Here is a 19,256-nt window from a genome sequence, read left to right as displayed (position 1 = left end):
GAGAAAATGGAGACCACCAGAGGTACCAACAAATCACGAGTGGAAAGTCCATTACCAAATTGTGGCGCCACAAGCGTACCGGAAGGAGATATTGAGTTTGGCACATGACACCTTTGGCCGGGCACCTTGGAGTGAACAAGACGTGTGAAATAATTCTGGCACACTTTTGCTGGCCAGGATTGCAACGTGGTGTGGCGGAATTCTGTAAATCTTGTCATTCTTGTAAGTTGGAGGGGCAAACCGAATCAGAAAACCCCTTCAGCGCCTTTAAAACCGATTCCAGCTTTTGAAGAACCATTCAGGCGGGTCATTATTGACTTGTAGGTTCTTTACCTAAAACTAAGACTGGACATCAGTATATGCTGACCATCATGTGCACTTCCACTAGGTTTCCAGAAGCAGTGCCTCTTAGGAAAATCACTGCGACAGTTATTGCGAGGGCCTTGATATAATTTTTCACCCTGGTTGGCCTACCTAAGGTCATCCAGTCTGATCAGGGTTCCAACTTCATGGCAAAGCTTTTTCAGCAATGGTACATCTGTTGGGAGTGGAGCAAGTAAGTTCAAGTACTTACCATCCTGAGAGTCAAGGGGCCTTGGAAAGGTTTCACCAGACATTGAAGAATATGATCAGAACTTACTGCTTTGAATGTGACAAGGATTGGGATGAGGGAATACCCTTATTGTTGTTTGCTACGAGGGAGTCTGTTCAGGAGTCATTGGGATTTAGTCCTTATGAACTCGTGTTTGGACACACAGTTCGAGGACCTTTGAAACTGGTGAAGGAACAGTGGCCACAGGAGGAATCACAGTAAACTGTGTGTTCACCCCAGATCCACTTTTTTGAAATTCTGACTTCCTTCCTGGAAGTCCTAGCAGTCTCCATGTGTTTTATACCTCTCCCACCCCCCACCCTCCCTTCCCATGCCTCCTTCCCCAAAGCTCTCCCTCCCACAGATCTCCCGATGTCCCTGCTCTCAAATATTGTACTTGTGTCCTTCCCTCTCTCTCCCCATCTTGTCTCCCGCTCCCTTTATCATATGTTTTATGTGTCAGTTTGTCTTTTTGTGACCAATGTTAGCTCTTACACGAGCCTCGATCTTGTATACAAAAAAAAAAAAAACTGTTTGGCACACATTGGCTAAAGCCGGTGCAGTAGCAAGAGGAAACTTGAAAGCAGCTCAGGACAAAATGAAAGGGGGACATGACACGACTTCCCAGATAAGAAATTTCAGTCTTGAGGACGGAGTGCTAGTGTTGCTTCCAACCCATCAGGTGTTGCTTCCAACCCACTGCATCATCCGCTACAGGCTAGCCATGGAAAGTCCCTATGGTCCCTATGCCATGGAAAGGAGGATCAATCAAACGGATTATGCAGTGACAACTCCAGACCGATGGAAAAAGCGGCAGCAGTGTCACGTGAACTGACTTCAGAAATATTATGAGAGGAAGCCTGTGGAAAAAATGACTCCTGTCTCATATGTCATACCTGTAGTGGGTGTGAAAGAGAATCCAGAGTTTGAGGCCAGTGTGAAGTTTGATAGCATTGATGACCAAGCTTGTCCCAGATTGACGAACACTGAAGTGTTAAGGAACCTAGACCAGAAATTAAGTCATTTGACGAGGGAACAACAAGGACAATTATCCAACCTAATTTCTGAGTTTGCACATTTGTTCACAGATGTACCTTGTCGTAGTGACTTGGTATATCATGATATTGATGTGGGGGAGGCCATTCCTGTGAAACAACATCCCTACCGGATGAACCCTGTTAAGATGGATTATCTCCAGAAGGAGGTTCAGTATATGTTGGAGAATGACATCATCGAACCAAGCAGCAGTGAATGGAGCTCACCATGTGTGTTGGTTCCAAAACCGTGTGTTGCGTGTCACTGCGTGTTGGTGTGTTGGTTCCAAAACCCGATGGCAGTTTTCGCTGTTGTATGGATTCAAAACGGGTTAATGCAGTGACAAAGACAGACTCGTATCCCATCCCGAGGAATGGCGAGACAAAACCTGCGAATGTTGGCAATAATCCACGAATGTCGATGAAAATCCGTGAATAAGTGCCGTGCCATTGTTTCAATGGAGAAAAGGGAGACAGCTAATTGCACTAATAATAGATACGGTGGAGTGTTTTCATTCTGCACAGTAACTCGCAGGGACGACGTGTTATGCAGCTGGTGGGATATCCCGCGAAGCAATGTTTACCTGTGAACGGTGGAATATCATGTGAAGCTGTTCACAGTGTTAATGGTGGGATATCCCGTGAAAGCCATGAAAACGCAAAACACACGGCAGCAAACGCAGGAGCAGGTCATGCTCGCGGCTCATGAAAAAAAAAAATTTGCGCCTCTGAAAAACCGCAAATTTGTGGAACATGGCCGCGAATAGGAAAAAAACAAAAAAACAGATTTCATAGAACACGGCCGCAAATATAAAAAACCCCGCGAATTCGCGGGACACTTTTCTACGAATAGAGAAGCAAGTCACATTTTATTAGCCGCGAATATGCGAAACCCATGAATCGCGGAACCACGAATAGTGGGGTCAAACTGTATTTCAATATACGAGAATTTAGAAGTTGCAAGGAAATGTTTTTCTGACTTCTTATATCATTCATTCATTCAGTGTCCATACCGGCTAATGAGGGTGCTGCCGAAGCAGTCTCATGGCAAGGATTATGCTGGGTGCGGCTTGCCATTGCCTTCTCATCAGTCAGTCAGAGAAAGGTACCGGCCATAACTTGCTTAATCTTTGCTAAAATACACGGTGTGATCTTTACCCTACACCGGCTAATGACAGCAGACATCCATCTGAGGGCCTGGAGCCGTTTGTGATACAATTGCCTGCATGTGAAAATCCAATCCAGCTATGGTCAGGTCGGGAATCAAACCCAGACCAGACAGCTCAGGGGGGAGTGCACGCCCCTTGTGCCATCCACTGAGAGTTATATAGCTATAAGCAGGAGCGTTTATCACAGCAAGGCGAACGAGGGCTCAGCGAGGCCCAATTCCCACGCACGAGTTCGCGCCAACCGGTGTGCGTTTCCCGCCAAGTGTGGATGATTCCTGACTAGGTTCAAGCTGCTCGCAGGTAAGTGCCAACCACACACCTATTATTTTCGATTGCATTTACTTTATCCTTCGTCTGTGTTTGTGTCTGTCTTTGGGGACGTCCCATTTAGGAACATTATTTATTATTGCACGTTATATTTTGTATTACCGGCATTCTGTTTAATAAAGCCGGCATTTTTGTACATTTTAATCTCGCCTCGGTTTGAGTTATTTTCCCGCAGGTTTGAGGACTGCCGGTGGGATCCATGCAGTTAAGTGCTCTTCAGCATCCTCTTCCTCCTCCTCTCCCACCCCCACCCCCGGCGTGTATTAACTCCGCCATATATTTGAACTGAACGTTTCTGAGTAACAGCTTGTTCGGCTATCCGTTCTTTTTGGAAAGATTTTAATCACCAGGAACGCGACAATATACAGAATTTTGTCGGACCACGAACTCGACCTTTTAGTGAAGTTTCGTGATGATCTGTTTAAAATTGTGACCCGTAGGCAAGTATAAGTGAGTGCACAGACAAACACACACATAAACAAACACACAAACCGGAGTGATCAACATACTTGTCAAAAAAAGCATTTCTTGCCAAGTAATAACGCACAAGACCAGCCAATATACTTGAAAAAATCTTCGATTTTCACATGTAACAAACAGAGAAACATACCAGGGGGTGGGTGAAAACATAACCTCCATCCACGTCCACGTTTGGTGACGAAGGTAATACTTCGTTTTGTGGGTTTTACCATCTGATAACTATATAAACGTCCCACGTGCATATCTACGGCCACAAGATGTCCATATGTGCACAACGTGGAGAGATGTTGATGGTATACATATGCGAATATAGGAAAACAAAATTGTGATGGAATTGGAATTTTAACAGGACATACAACAAATGAAAAACTTGTCATCCCTTCAGCAGGAATGAGGCCCATACTGTTTACACATCGAGCCAGAGTTCCTTTCGCCACTAGTTTAGTCCAAACTTCTTCCCTGCTCCTATTCACAGCAGGAATCAAGAAAAACACTCGCTCAACATTCCACGACCAAGACCATGAACAAGACAACATTATGATGCGGAAAGCACTCTGAAGTGCACTTCTATTTACCTGAATTGGTGCTGTGCTGAAACGGATCTTGCGATTCAGTTTAGGCGGTCCCTCTTCATCAGAAAGACCAGGAACCTCTGTGTAGTTCTGCCTTTCTTCCGTGGTTGTGGGATTACAGATGGATGCGGCCTCTCCGTCGGTGGAACCGTGGATCAGAGCCTCACTCAGCGTAACCTTGGCATACCAAACACAAGCTCGTGATCTATGGATTCCATCCTGGGATTTTTTAAAGCATGAAAGTTAGCAATATGAACCATTAAACAAAGAATGAGATACCTCAATGTGCTTTTCAATCCAGTGTCCGGGAGAAGGTTCAGCCTCGATCGAGCATGACGGACGTGACGACTCCTTCTGCACCTCGACCACCTTCACACGTACAATTTCCTCATTATCAAGGTCCTTTGAAGGAACTTGGTACTCAGAGCTTGCTAGATCTTTAGAATACTCCTGCTCATCAGCAGAGCTCTGTTTCTCTGTAGAAAGACCATCGTAAGAAGGCTCAACTGTAACCCGGACAACGTCAGGAGAAGCGGTCCCTTTGGTTGGTGGAAGGAGACAGAAGGAATCCAGAGATGATTGAGGACTCAATTCAGAGATCTTATCCTTATCAGCACTATCAGGCAGAACAGCAATGCCACTACTACCTGTGCTGTGCTCTGAATCATTCTCAAAGAAAGGACCTTCACCACTGGCTTTTGGTAGAATTCCCTGAAGACGTCGCGCCAAGACAGCTGCTGTACCGGCGTCCAACCGCTGCTGCTCACCCGGTTCGAATACCACTGCAAGTTGTCCGACCGTTGGAGATACGGCTTCAGCACAGGGACTGGTCAACAAACTGTCCAGAGATTCTGTGCTACCCTTCAGCACAGCGCCACTGAGAGTGCTACGCAGGTCCAGTAAAACGTTGTCTCGCGACAGCTTGCATTCCTTCCGTGAAGACGATGACGATGTGGACGACGACGACGATGGAGGTCGACAGAGAGCCTCACGTGCAGCTTCATTTTTCTTCTGCTCAAAGATCTTCCGCGTTTCCGAGAATCGCTCCGAGACACCGGCGACATCTGTTCGACGACTACGCTCACGAACGCGGCCCTCCCGACAAGCCAGAGGTTGGACCTTACTCCGGTCCTCACAAGCAACACCACGAGTAGGTGACGGAGGAGGAGCTATGAACGCCCGAGCACTGATTTTGGCAGATGCAAGACGGGTCGGTTGAATCTGCTCCAGCGGCGTTTGTTCCCCGTCCAAGCTACCGCTACCTTGCATAGCCATGAACATGTTTTTGATGCGATTGACGTTTGATCCATACTTCCGATTTTGCCGTTGCTCGTCCGTCTCACTATGCCCGACAGGAGAATCAGTACTACTTGGTCTTCCATCATCTCCGACCTCCGCATCCTGACTAGGGCCTGAGCGATCAAAGGAGTGCTTGATCGCCTGAAACTCAGTTCGATATGCATTCCTGTGAGGAGAAGCACTCCGCAGCGAAGTCCTTTCACGACTGCCTCCACTCTCCGTCTTGATCATTGCAGCACCAAGGTCCGCCTGAAACCAGGTGAGGAATCCTATGGGACATGGGAATGTTTATCGATGGAATTTAACAAGCCATACAACCATCGACTGAAATCAAACAGAATAAAACCAAAACACATCATGAGTCTTTCGTCTCGTTTCAGCCGGCCGACCCAGAGGCAAAGATCCTTTTGATCCACAAACCTTCTGGCTTTTAGTGTATGCACTCCAGAGGAGGAGGTGAAGGAAGAGGTGTAAAGTGATTTTTTTTTTTTATATGAAGAGAAATATCAACAAATGATATTTGGAGTGTGGAGAAAGGGAAGTAAGTTTAGGATATATGTTCAAGGAAAGGGAAGCAAGTTTAGGAAATAGAATTAAGGAAAAGGAATTAAGTTCAAGATATAGGATCAAGGAAAGGGGAGCAAGTTCAGGATAAAAGATTAATGAAAGTGAAGTAAGTTTAGGATAGAGTATGGTGAAGGGTGAAGGGTGAAGGGTGAAGGAAAGGGAAGCATGTTTCGGATAAAAGATTAACGAAAGTGAAGTAAGTTTAGGATATAGTATGAAGGAAAGGGAAGTAAGGTTGCGATATAGGATTAAGGAAAGTGAAGCAAGGTTAGGATATAGGATGAAGAAAGGTGATGTGAGGTTTGGATATAGGATGAAGAAAAGGGAAGAAAGTTTAGGATATAGGATGAAGAAAAGGGAAGTAAGGTTACGATATAGGATTAAGGAAAGTGAAGTTAGGTTCGGATAAAGGATAAAGGAAAGGGAAGTAAGGTTCGGATATAGGGTGAAGGAAAGTGAAGTAAGTTTAGGATATAGGATGAAGGAAAGGGAAGTTTAGGATATAGGATTAAGTAAAGGGATGCAAGTTCAGGATATAGGATTAAGAAAAGTGATGCAAGGTTAGGATATAGGATGAAGAAAAGGGAAGTAAGTTTAGTTTATAGTATGAAGGAAAGGGAAGTAAGTTTAGGACATAGAATGAAGGAAAGGGAAGTAAGTTTAGTTTAAAGTATGAAGGAAAGGGAAGTAAGTTTAGGATATAGGATGAAGGAAAGGGAAGCAAGTTTAGTTTATAGTATGAAGGAAAGGGAAGTAAGTTTAGGACATCGCATGAAGGAAAGGGAAGTAAGTTTAGTTTATAGTATGAAGGAAAGGGAAGTAAGTTTAGGATATAGGATGAAGGAAAGGGAAGTTTAGGATATAGGATTAAGTAAAGGGATGCAAGTTCAGGATATAGGATTAAGAAAAGTGATGCAAGGTTAGGATATAGGATGAAGAAAAGGGAAGTAAGTTTAGTTTATAGTATGAAGGAAAGGGAAGTAAGTTTAGGACATAGGATAAAGGAAAGGGAGGCAAGTTTAGGATATAGGATTAAGGAAAGGGAAGCAAGTTTCGGATATAGGATATAGGATTAAGGAAAGGGAAGTAAGTTTAGGATATAGAATTAAGGAAAGGGAAGTAAGTTTAGGATATAGGATTAAGGAAAGGGAAGTAAGTTTTGGATATAGGATGAAGGAAAGGGAAGTAAGTTTAGGATATAGGATAAAGGAAAGGGAAGTAAGTTTAGGATATAGGATTAAGGAAAGGGAAGCAAGTTTAGGATATAGGATTAAGGAAAGGGAAGTAAGTTTCGGATATAGGATGAAGGAAAGGGAAGTAAGTTTAGGATATAGGATAAAGGAAAGGGAAGCAAGTTTAGGATATAGGATTAAGGAAAGGGAAGCAAGTTCAGTTTATAGTATGAAGGAAAGGGAAGCAAGTTTAGTTTATAGTATGAAGGAAAGGGAAGTAAGTTTAGGACATAGGATAAAGGAAAGGGAAGCAAGTTTAGGATATAGGATAAAGGAAAGGGAAGCAAGTTTAGGATATAGGATATAGGATTAAGGAAAGGGAAGTAAGTTTAGGATATAGAATTAAGGAAAGGGAAGTAAGTTTAGGATATAGGATTAAGGAAAGGGAAGCAAGTTTAGGATATAGGATTAAGGAAAGGGAAGTAAGTTTAGGATGTAGGATTAAGGAAAGGGAAGCAAGTTTAGGATATAGGATTAAGGAAAGGGAAGCAAGTTTAGTTTATAGTATGAAGGAAAGGGAAGTAAGTTTAGTTTATAGTATGAAGGAAAGGGAAGTAAGTTTAGGACATAGGATAAAGGAAAGGGAAGCAAGTTTAGGATATAGGATTAAGGAAAGGGAAGCAAGTTTAGGATATAGGATATAGGATTAAGGAAAGGGAAGTAAGTTTAGGATATATAATTAAGGAAAGGGAAGTAAGTTTAGGATATAGAATTAAGGAAAGGGAAGCAAGTTTAGGATATAGGATATAGGATTAAGGAAAGGGAAGTAAGTTTAGGACATAGGATAAAGGAAAGGGAAGCAAGTTTAGGATATAGGATTAAGGAAAGGGAAGCAAGTTTAGGATATAGGATATAGGATTAAGGAAAGGGAAGTAAGTTTAGGATATAGGATTAAGGAAAGGGAAGCAAGTTTAGGATATAGAATTAAGGAAAGGGAAGCAAGTTTAGGATATAGGATATAGAATTAAGGAAAGGGAAGTAAGTTTAGGATATAGGATTAAGGAAAGGGAAGCAAGTTTAGGATATAGGATTAAATTTAAGGAAAGGGAAGCAAGTTTAGGGTATAGGATTAAGGAAAAGGAAGCAAGTTTCGGATATAGGATTAAATTTAAGGAAAGGGAAGCAAGTTTAGGATATAGGATTAAGGAAAGTGAAGCAAGTTTAGGGTATAGGATTAAGGAAAGGGAAGCAAGTTTAGGATATAGGATTAAATTTAAGGAAAGGGAAGCAAGTTTAGGATATAGGATTAAGGAAAGGGAAGCAAGTTTAGTTTATAGTATGAAGGAAAGGGAAGTAAGTTTAGTTTATAGTATTGTTGCGAATATGGAATTTGGCCTCCATATCCGCTTGTAAATATTCCCCTATTTTCTCCAATACTCCCCAACTTTCCCCAATCCCCCATTCCCTAGTCCCGTTGCATGTAAATAACAATCAGTAGAGCCGACCTTCCCCTTATTCCCCCATTAAATGTCGTGCCCAGGTCCACCGCACCACACGTAGACAACTTTCGGACATCTTCCTAGTTATTCTTATTCTATGTCAGTTAAGGCCTCGTCTCCATTAATTATGACTCTTCGTTGCACCAGAATGTGATTATATGGCATCAGTAGTGAGTTTAGGACCTTTCCCATACCTCCTTCCATCTTCTTCCCCAACAATTACAACAACAACAGAGGAGATGGCGGCGGAGCGGGGGAGGATGCGTCCTCACACCGGCTCGATTAGCTCCAGACCATGCGCTCCACGGGGTTACCACGAAGGGGCTCCTTGTCAGCTCCTCGTCAAGGGCGGAGCCTGGTAAACCCCCCGCACGCACCCAATGAGAAGCAACGTGCCGATTCCACGAGGCGGAGCTAACGAGCCGAGGGCGTGTCACTCCCCGCCGGATATACGCGGCCACGCGCCGGATGTGACGTGAGATGCGCCCCGAGCTTGGAGAAGAAAAGCCACCTGCGAGCGCTGAGTCAGATGCGCCCCCAGCTTGAGCAGACAAGACGCCATCCGAGCGCTGCGACCTCCCCGCATCTCTGGACCGGACCGAGTCGATTCTGACCTTTGAGCCCAGGAGGACCTGGAGCCATCGATCCTGCCTTTCCTAGCCATCAAACCCCCGTGTGAGTCACCGGTGTCCCGTGTGTCTGTCGTCTGTCCGGGGTTAATATAAGAGTGTGTCTAAGTGCCTGTCTTCCTGTAATATACCTCTAGCCCCTGTAATCTAACCTTTTCCGTACGAATATACTTGAGAATCGAAACATTGGTGTCGTATTGTGTTATTGTAATCCAGCCGGGTGTCTTCTTTTTCTTATTGAGCCAGCGTGGCGCGGCTTCGTCAACGTCGAGTATAGTCGGGTAATTTGTGCGGACACGACGGCCATTCCGCTCGGCCCACTTTAACATCAAAGTCGTGTCTGTAACAATTGGTGTCGGGAGTGAGATTCGAGGCCCGACCAAATTTTGAAGAAAAAAAAAACGAATAGAGGAAAAAAAAAATTTGGTCAAAATTTGGAGCGGCCGAAATTTGTTTTGTTTTACGAAACTCGAATTTTGCAAGTCGCGCTATGGCGGATCAAGACGGCTGGGGTCCGGTAAAGGAGAGTGAGGTAGGGTCGATCCAGGACCAAATTGAGGGACAAGAGGAGAGCGAAGCAGTGAGGGCGGCAGGTTCGCAAAATAGCGCCGTCACGCACGAAGTAGCGGGCGCGCAAAAAGGCGCCTCGCACGAGCGTGCGGTAGCCGAGCCGGCTGTATCAGCGGGCTTTAACATGCAGCCGATTGACATGCAGGCCCTCATTGCGCAGTTACAGGCAGCTGTACAGATGAGTATGGGGAGCCAAATTGAGCGATTGGGTGAGCGGTTGGGGAACCGGATGGATGCTCAGGGTGAGCGATTGGAGGGCCAAATGGGGGTAATGGGAAACCAAATGGGGGTAATGAGGGACGAAGCGAGGGGTACCGGTGAGAAGTTAGACAATAATTTTGAGGAGTTAGACAAGAAAATTGGGAAGTTAGACAATAATTTTGAGGAGTTAGACAAGAAAATTGGGAAGTTAGACAATAATTTTGAGGGGTTAGACAACGGGATAAAAGAAGTGAAAAATGGGTTAACGGGGGTAGAAAACAGAATGGCCGCTCAAGAGAATCAAATAGAGGGAGTGAAAAATGGGTTAGAGGGGTTAGAAAACAGTATGGAAGGCAAATTGAGGGACATGAGGGACCAAGCGGAAAGGGAAGTTAAACAAATGGAGCAGCAGATAGAGGGGGTCAGAATGGGGGTAGAAACCAAACTGGATGCTCACAGGGAGGAAATGGAGCAGATGAGGGTGGCATCTGGGCAGGAGATGCAAGTGATGGGAGAGGAGATTAGAAGAGGTGTGAGTGAGGAGGTCGGAGGAGTGCGCGAGGAGGTGAGGCACTGTGAGGAGCACATGGAAAAGGAGGTGAGAAAGGGGACTGTAAAGTTACAAGGGGGCATAGAGGACCTGACGCAGGAGGTGGAGCAGCTGACGGTGGGACAAACGGAGTTAGTGGAGCAGGTTCAAAGGAACACTGCGGTATTAGGGGGGTTAAAAGCGACACAAAACGACATAAAAAATGACTTGATAGCGACAAAGAGGGAATGTCAGATGGTACGTGAGGGACTGACAACGAGGCTGGACGAGGTGATAGAGGTTATGGAGACGAAGGACCGGCAGGTGAGGACGCACATGGAAACGGTCAAGGTAGCCTTGGAGGACGAGCTGGAGGAGACGTACCGGGGAATAAAAGAGGTGAAGCACAAATTAGAAGAAGTGGAAGAAGGGATGAGCGAAATTAAGAAGCGACGGAGAGGGGATAAGAAAGAGATAAAAGAGGAGATAAAAGAATTGGTCCAAAGTCTGTGGTTGGATCGTGATGATGTGCTCATTAACCGGATGAGGGATTCGCAGGTGATGGAGGAGAAGCGAAGAGGAAGAGGACCCGGTGTAAGTGGTGACCAATATGGTCGTGCGTATGATGCGCCAGGTGATTTAAGAGGCTTGGGGGTCGAGATAGACCCGGGTGTTCGTGAGAGGCCGTTGGTGAAGTGTGCGACAGGTCTGGTGTGCGAAAGAGGAGGTGTGCGAGAAAGTCCGACTCTGGGGTGTGTGAGGAAAAAGTGCGTGCCAAGGAGTGAGGGTGCTGGCGAGAGTGAGTCGGTCGTAGCGCGTGTGCGAGGGGGCACATGGAAGCGCGGTGTGGTGAGTGTTACAGAGGATGTGACGGGAGAGTGTGCGCGAGGAAGGTGTGTGACGGACAGGTGCATGGGGAAAGAGTGCGCTGTCAAAGGCAAGGAAGAATGCACACCTGTGGTGAGTGTTACAGAGGGTGTGACGGGAGAGTGTGCGCGAGGAAGGTGTGTGACGGACAGGTGCATGGGGAAAGAGTGCGCTGTCAAAGGCAAGGAAGAATGCACACCTGTGGTGAGTGTTACAGAGGGTGTGACGGGAGAGTGTGCACAGGAGTGTGCGCGAGAAAGGTGTGTGACGGACAGGTGCATGAGGAAAGAGTGCGCTGTCAGAAGTAAGGAAGAGTGTCCACCTGTGGTGAGTGTTACAGAGGGTGTAACGGGAGAGTGTGTGCGAGAAAGGTGTGTAACGGACAGGTGCATGGGGAGAGAGTGCGCAGTCAAAGGCAAGGAAGAATGCATGCCTGTGGTGAGTGTTACAGAGGGTGTGACGGGAGAGTGTGCGCAGGAGTGTGCGCGAGAAAGGTGTGTGACGGACAGGTGCATGGGGAAAGAGTGTGCTGTCAAGAGTAAGGGTGAGTGCGCTGTCAGGAATGGAGGTGAAAGTAGTGAGAGTGACATGGAGCGTGAGTTAGTTGTGACAGGTGAGCGAGGATGTACACCTGGGATGGAAGGATGCACCCCTGGAATGGTAGAGCGTGAGTGGGAATGCACGCTGGAGTTGGTGGTGAGGCACGTGGTTGGGTGTGCGAATGAGAGCACACCTGTGATTGTCACAGAGGAGGTGACCGAGGAGGGGGTGCGAAGCGGTGTATTGGTGAGGTGTGCGAGCAACGAATGTGTGCCAAAGTGTTCGGTGGTCAGGTGTGTGACCAAAGCTGTGAGTGGAATGGGTGTACCTGGGTGTGTAAGGAAAGGTAGCATGGGAACGGCTGGATGTGTGAGCAAGGAACGGGCTGCGGGGTGTAAGAATCCAGGTGAAGCATCGACGTTAGACGGGGTAGAGTTTAGAACGACTTATAGCCGAATCGGGCCCTCGGTGCGTGCCAGGCCTCGCTTTGAACGGCCGCGTCCGTGCTCCACTAGGCGGAGCGGGCGGCTGGATAGGAAGGGTCGTCATGGCGACCACGTTTTGTTGAGACGTGCCGGCAGGTCGAGATCGGGACATTGGATGGCTCCACGCCGAGGTGATGCGTGGGATCTCGGCCCGGGTAAGCCCCCGTCCCTGCACCGAGTGCCGGACGCACCCAGCCGCTGGCACAGAACAACCAGCATTCATGGCTTGGCTTTACGAAGCCGGGCTTTGGACAGGAATTGGCGCACCGAGAGGTATTAGTGAGTCGACTGGGTGATGAGGTTAGTGTTTTGGACCCAAAATTAGAAAAAGGCGAAATTTGATGATTGGCAAAGGATTGGCAGAGTGATGATTGGTAATGGTACAGTGATTGGCAGATGATTGGCAAATTTTTGATTTGTTGAAATTTGATGTGTAAAATTGGTAGTGAGAGACCCCCGATGTGGTGGGATGGCAAATCCACCATCCTTCCCATGTGGGGGGCAAAGGAGCAATAGTTTATGGGGTGTATGGCAGTGAAAACTAGCCCGGGTGGGTTAGGATATTGTGTGTAGGGATCTAGAGAAGATGACCTTAGGTAACGTTAAGGTTAGTTAGTGACTGATACCTGTAGTGGGGACGCAGGTAGATTAGTGTGGATGATAATGACGTGGGAGCGCAATAGTTTAAAGGGACGACTGGGAAGCGCAAGTTTCAGAAGGGAGTAGTTAGCTGAGATGATGCCGTGTGTGTGAGGATGGAACAGGTGTGATTGCACAGGTGTGCAATTGGACAGGTGTGTGGAGCAGTGTATGAGTAGTGAGTATGTGGATCAGCGCGAATGCGCTTGGGGAGAGAAGGGTGCAGGTGGCACCAAGTGTGAGAGCACAGGTGTGCAAGTACAGGTGTGTGGAGAGAGTTGGAGTAAGTGGTACGGAGTGGTGTGCATGGTGCGAAGGTGTGGATGGGGGAAGAGTGGACCCCTTTCACGAATACCCGGGGCGGGTAGTGTAAGTGTTAGGTAAAGGGTACAGGTAAATTGTGGTTGGATATTGGCATCTGTGGTGCGGGTGACAGAATGATGTTTGGATGGGTGCATTAGTGTTGTGGAAATGGCTGGGCGTGTAGCCTGTTAGTGTGTGTAGTTGGTTGGGCACTCCACCACTGTAAGGATGTCGGCCAGGTGAGGCCGCAGGTGGGCTCTGGGAGCCGGTAGTTGTGAGTGGGTGCCTGAGGATCCCGGGTGTGGATCGGGCAGCCCCGTGCCAGAGAGGGCACCGAGTGGGGAGAGTGCCAGAGGGCCTTCCCCAGGTAGTTAGGTTAGGGTGAGGAGCAGGTAAGCTCGGAGGCAACCGCAGTGGTGGAGGTGTGCAGGTGGGTAGACCCACTGGGAGAGGTACACGCCACAGCCCAGAAATTGTGCGAGGGCACCGGGAGATGAATCGGGGGAGTGAGACCCCAAATTGAAGAGCACCACAGTTTGGCCAATGGGAATTGGTTTTTAGAACCCATAGTGTAAGAGGGCCAATGGTTTGGCCGGAGAAAGACCCCGGGTAGTGTAAAGTTGTTAAAGTCATTTAGGAGATAGTTAGGATTGATGAACCTGTCGCACCATACGCAGCCACTTACCTGTGGTGATGATGATGACTCCACACCTGTGTTTTCTTTGTTTTGTGCAGGAAATGAGATTGCTGTGAGGATTTGTGAGACGCATCACGACGTGGATGAGACATTGGGGTGATTCCATCTCTCCCTCCCTAGGAGGGACTGATGATGAATTGGTAATGGCAAATTTTGATGAGAGTTGAAAATGGCAAATTTGATTGGTTAGGAGGGAGAGAAGACGAATTTGGTATATGGGAGGAACGGGGAAGACAGTAGGGATGTTTGTTGATTTGTAAAGTAGATGTTTATGGGTAGTGTTGTGTTGTGTGAATACAGTAAGGGGTAAGGGAGGGGCCATGTAGGTTACCTGGTGGGGGGGGGGGGCGTACGATAGGAACGTACCTGTCTCACCTGGTTCCCATGTGCCCCCAGTGTGCATTACCTTATATTGCGTGCACTTTTGCGCCCTTACCACCTTACTCACTTGTTTCTTCTTTTGTCTCCCACCTCCGAGGATCTGGCTTTGGGGTAGAGAGAGAGGAGAGAGAGGTGCTGGCTGCGCAGTTGTGGGCCTGCACTTTCGCTGTTTGCTGCCGGGATCGATACACCATATGGACCGCAATGTTTGTGGCCACCCACAATGGACCGCAGTTCGTTTGCGGCCAAGCACCACCCGGGGATGGACCTATGGGTCAACGTGGCACCTATGCCATACAGGTGAACCACTTTTAGTTGACACCAAGTGCACCACAAGAAGAGCAAGAGACACCTGCAGGGTTAGGGGTTGTCGCATTTATTTTTATTCCAATGAACAATGGTGACTGCACCGATTGGTGGTGGGGTGGTGCTTTTGATGCTCGGGAAGGGTGCTCTGCACGTTATTAAAGGCCGTCGGCCACAGAGCACTCGTGGGTTGGTGTATCGATGTTGGCAAGCGCGCTCTCTCTATGCATAACATCTGCATGTGTTCCTCCAAAAACAGGTCCTGGATCGTAGTGTAGATATCAGCGTAATCTTGTAAATAATGCTCCCTACCGGCTGTATGTTTAGTTTGAGAATTCTTTCCGGATTCGGTTATCCTGTGGGTGTGTTTCTGTGAGGAGAAGGGTGCAACGTCGCAGGGGGACATATTTACTCATTTGTGAATATCTGTAAAACTGTCGCACTCAGGGTAGAGTTAATAGTAGAGGGAACTACATTGCGTGCCACACTAAAGTAGGTAAAAATTTATCGGGTCGGGACGCCCCGAGGGTAGAGAAGGGTGCAATGTTGCGAATATGGAATTTGGCCTCCATATCCGCTTGTAAATATTCCCCTATTTTCTCCAATACTCCCCAACTTTCCCCAATCCCCCATTCCCTAGTCCCGTTGCATGTAAATAACAATCAGTAGAGCCGACCTTCCCCTTATTCCCCCATTAAATGTCGTGCCCAGGTCCACCGCACCACACGTAGACAACTTTCGGACATCTTCCTAGTTATTCTTATTCTATGTCAGTTAAGGCCTCGTCTCCATTAATTATGACTCTTCGTTGCACCAGAATGTGATTATATGGCATCAGTAGTGAGTTTAGGACCTTTCCCATACCTCCTTCCATCTTCTTCCCCAACAATTACAACAACAACAGAGGAGATGGCGGCGGAGCGGGGGAGGATGCGTCCTCACACCGGCTCGATTAGCTCCAGACCATGCGCTCCACGGGGTTACCACGAAGGGGCTCCTTGTCAGCTCCTCGTCAAGGGCGGAGCCTGGTAAACCCCCCGCACGCACCCAATGAGAAGCAACGTGCCGATTCCACGAGGCGGAGCTAACGAGCCGAGGGCGTGTCACTCCCCGCCGGATATACGCGGCCACGCGCCGGATGTGACGTGAGATGCGCCCCGAGCTTGGAGAAGAAAAGCCACCTGCGAGCGCTGAGTCAGATGCGCCCCCAGCTTGAGCAGACAAGACGCCATCCGAGCGCTGCGACCTCCCCGCATCTCTGGACCGGACCGAGTCGATTCTGACCTTTGAGCCCAGGAGGACCTGGAGCCATCGATCCTGCCTTTCCTAGCCATCAAACCCCCGTGTGAGTCACCGGTGTCCCGTGTGTCTGTCGTCTGTCCGGGGTTAATATAAGAGTGTGTCTAAGTGCCTGTCTTCCTGTAATATACCTCTAGCCCCTGTAATCTAACCTTTTCCGTACGAATATACTTGAGAATCGAAACATTGGTGTCGTATTGTGTTATTGTAATCCAGCCGGGTGTCTTCTTTTTCTTATTGAGCCAGCGTGGCGCGGCTTCGTCAACGTCGAGTATAGTCGGGTAATTTGTGCGGACACGACGGCCATTCCGCTCGGCCCACTTTAACATCAAAGTCGTGTCTGTAACAGTATGAAGGAAAGGGAAGTAAGTTTAGGACATAGGATAAAGGAAAGGGAAGCAAGTTTAGGATATAGGATTAAGGAAAGGGAAGCAAGTTTAGGATATAGGATATAGGATTAAGGAAAGGGAAGTAAGTTTAGGATATAGAATTAAGGAAAGGGAAGTAAGTTTAGGATATAGAATTAAGGAAAGGGAAGCAAGTTTAGGATATAGGATATAGGATTAAGGAAAGGGAAGTAAGTTTAGGACATAGGATAAAGGAAAGGGAAGCAAGTTTAGGATATAGGATTAAGGAAAGGGAAGCAAGTTTAGGATATAGGATATAGGATTAAGGAAAGGGAAGCAAGTTTAGGATATAGAATTAAGGAAAGGGAAGCAAGTTTAGGATATAGGATGAAGGAAAGGGAAGTAAGTTTAGGATATAGGATATAGAATTAAGGAAAGGGAAGTAAGTTTAGGATATAGGATTAAGGAAAGGGAAGCAAGTTTAGGATATAGGATTAAATTTAAGGAAAGGGAAGCAAGTTTAGGGTATAGGATTAAGGAAAGTGAAGCAAGTTTAGGGTATAGGATTAAGGAAAGGGAAGCAAGTTTAGGATATAGGATTAAATTTAAGGAAAGGGAAGCAAGTTTAGGGTATAGGATTAAGGAAAAGGAAGCAAGTTTCGGATATAGGATTAAATTTAAGGAAAGGGAAGCAAGTTTAGGATATAGGATTAAGGAAAGTGAAGCAAGTTTAGGGTATAGGATTAAGGAAAGGGAAGCAAGTTTAGGATATAGGATTAAATTTAAGGAAAGGGAAGCAAGTTTAGGATATAGGATTAAGGAAAGGGAAGCAAGTTTAGGATATAGGATTAAGGAAAGGGAAGCAAGTTTAGGATATAGGATTAAGGAAAGGGAAGCAAGTTTAGGATATAGGATTAAATTTAAGGAAAGGGAAGCAAGTTTAGGGTATATGATTAAGGAAAGGGCAGATGAGCACGTGTGGAGCACATGATGGGATGTAAGGTGGATGGATGGAAGGAGAGGAGTGAGGGGCATGTTGAAGAATTCACCATATTTGCGTACGTAATAAATGTATGGCTCAAAAAGACCTCAAAACCTCGATGTTGAGGGAATGCAAATCCGATTGCAACAGAGGGCAGCAAGGCCTTCATGGAACCTGAGAAAGGTAAACCGATAACCACCTTGGCTCGAAGGCTCCAAACGTGTAAAAGGCAAGGGTCGAAATCGTGGACCCCTCGCTCTGGAAACGTCACACGGACGGTCTTGCTCACCAGCCGATGACCGAAAAGGCTCCTTACTTTGTCGACCTCACGGTTTCCATCGTTTTCACACACCGGGATATCTGGCGCCTCTGACAACTGGACCACGTCGATGGGAATCCGGCTCCGGCGAGACGCATTGCCGCCATCCTCAGGGTCACACTCCTGCTGCGTCGTTCGGGCACATCGCCGGTGCAGAGACCTCGACTTCCTTCAGCCTCTCGCACCGCCACGCACAAAGGAACCGGCTGGCACGTCAGGCCGAGGCCGCCAACGAGCCGCTGCGGGTCACTCTCCGCTCGTCCCGCCCCTCGCTCCACCCCTTCGTCCTCCCCTCGCTCCACCCCTTCGTCCTCCCCTCGCTCCACCCCTTCGTCCCGCCCCTCGCTCCACCCCTTCGTCCTCCCCTCGCTCCACCCCTTCGTCCTCCCCTCGCTCCACCCCCTTCGGCCTCCCCTCGCTCCACCCCCTTTCGGCCTCCCCTCGCTCCACCCCCTTCGGCCTCCCCTCGCTCCACCCCCTTCGGCCTCACCTCGCTCCACCCCCTTCGGCCTCGCCTCGCTCCACCCCCGTCGGCCTCTCCTCGCCCCACCCCATTCGTCCTCCCTTCGGCCTCTCCTCGCTCCACCTCTCGCTCCACCCCCTTCTTCCTCTGCTCGTCCCTCCCCTTCGTCCTCCACACTTCCCTATCATGGGGCCGCCTTCCTCGCTCCTCTCCTCGCTCCACCCCCTTCGTCCTCCGCTCGCTCCCCTCCCCTCGTCCGCTCCCCTCCTCCCCTCCTCCTCTCGTCCGCTCCCCTCCTCCCCTCCTCCTCTCGTCCGCTCCCCTCCTCCCCTCCTCCTCTCGTCCGCTCCCCTCCTCCTCTCCACCTCAGCTCCACTCAACCTCAGCTCAACCCCTAACTCTTCTGCTCTCCTAACTCCTCCCCTAACCTCTCCTCCCTGTTCGCTTATCTCTTCCCGCCTCTCCCTTCTCCCAACTCCTCTGCCTCCGCCTCTCCGCCCTCCTTGCTCCAGTTCTCCCCCAATAATTTATTCCTCTCTTCCCTCATTCATATCTTCATCGCCTCCCTCATTCATTCTCCCGTGATAGTCATCCACTCCGGGACTCACTCCTTTTTTGGAGTTCAATGACGTTTTCAGAGGCACGAGGCTCTATATACGCCACGTATCAAAACTTGAGCATGGTATTGGTCGTCAAGGAGCCATTCGTTTTTCCTGAAAGATCCAAGGGATTTCCCACTCACTTTTATGAATTTTACCAGCGCTTAACAGAGTCGGGTGTGCTTCCAGATCAACAAAGTTATGATTCCTGGCAGATCCGACACTTTAATCCCCATCTCTAATATTCTGAAAAAGGCACCTTCTGGATCCCTCGCCTAGTATAGTGGGTAATTTAATAATAGGTGGGTCAGATCTTCTGAATCCCTCATATAGTGGTTAATTTAATAATAAGTGGGTCAGATCTTCTGAATCCCTCATATCGGGGTTAA

At 47.9% G+C, this 19,256-nt stretch overlaps 1 protein-coding gene across 5 annotated transcripts in view; it reads right to left on the bottom strand.

The window, feature by feature from the left end:
• Positions 1-18,078, bottom strand: part of LOC137433759 (neurabin-2) — a 286,357-nt gene extending 268,279 nt beyond the window's left edge. For all 5 annotated transcript variants that reach the window (XM_068126043.2, XM_068126045.2, XM_068126044.2 and 2 more), the window contains exons 1-3: positions 17,686-18,078; positions 4,454-5,742; positions 4,178-4,351 (exon numbers count right to left, since the gene is read on the bottom strand). In XM_068126043.2, coding sequence (XP_067982144.2) covers positions 4,178-4,351; positions 4,454-5,704 — 1,425 coding nt within the window. In that variant the 5' untranslated portion in view covers positions 5,705-5,742; positions 17,686-18,078. The remainder of the gene's footprint in view (positions 1-4,177; positions 4,352-4,453; positions 5,743-17,685) is intronic.
• Positions 18,079-19,256: the final 1,178 nt, after the last annotated feature.

This window comes from Myxine glutinosa, chromosome 10, assembly GCF_964187855.1.
Source record: "Myxine glutinosa chromosome 10, kmMyxGlut1.1, whole genome shotgun sequence".
Classification (NCBI taxonomy): Eukaryota; Metazoa; Chordata; class Myxini; order Myxiniformes; family Myxinidae; genus Myxine; species Myxine glutinosa.
Note: the sequence above shows the minus strand (reverse complement) of the source record. Positions and strands in the feature narration are given on the sequence as shown.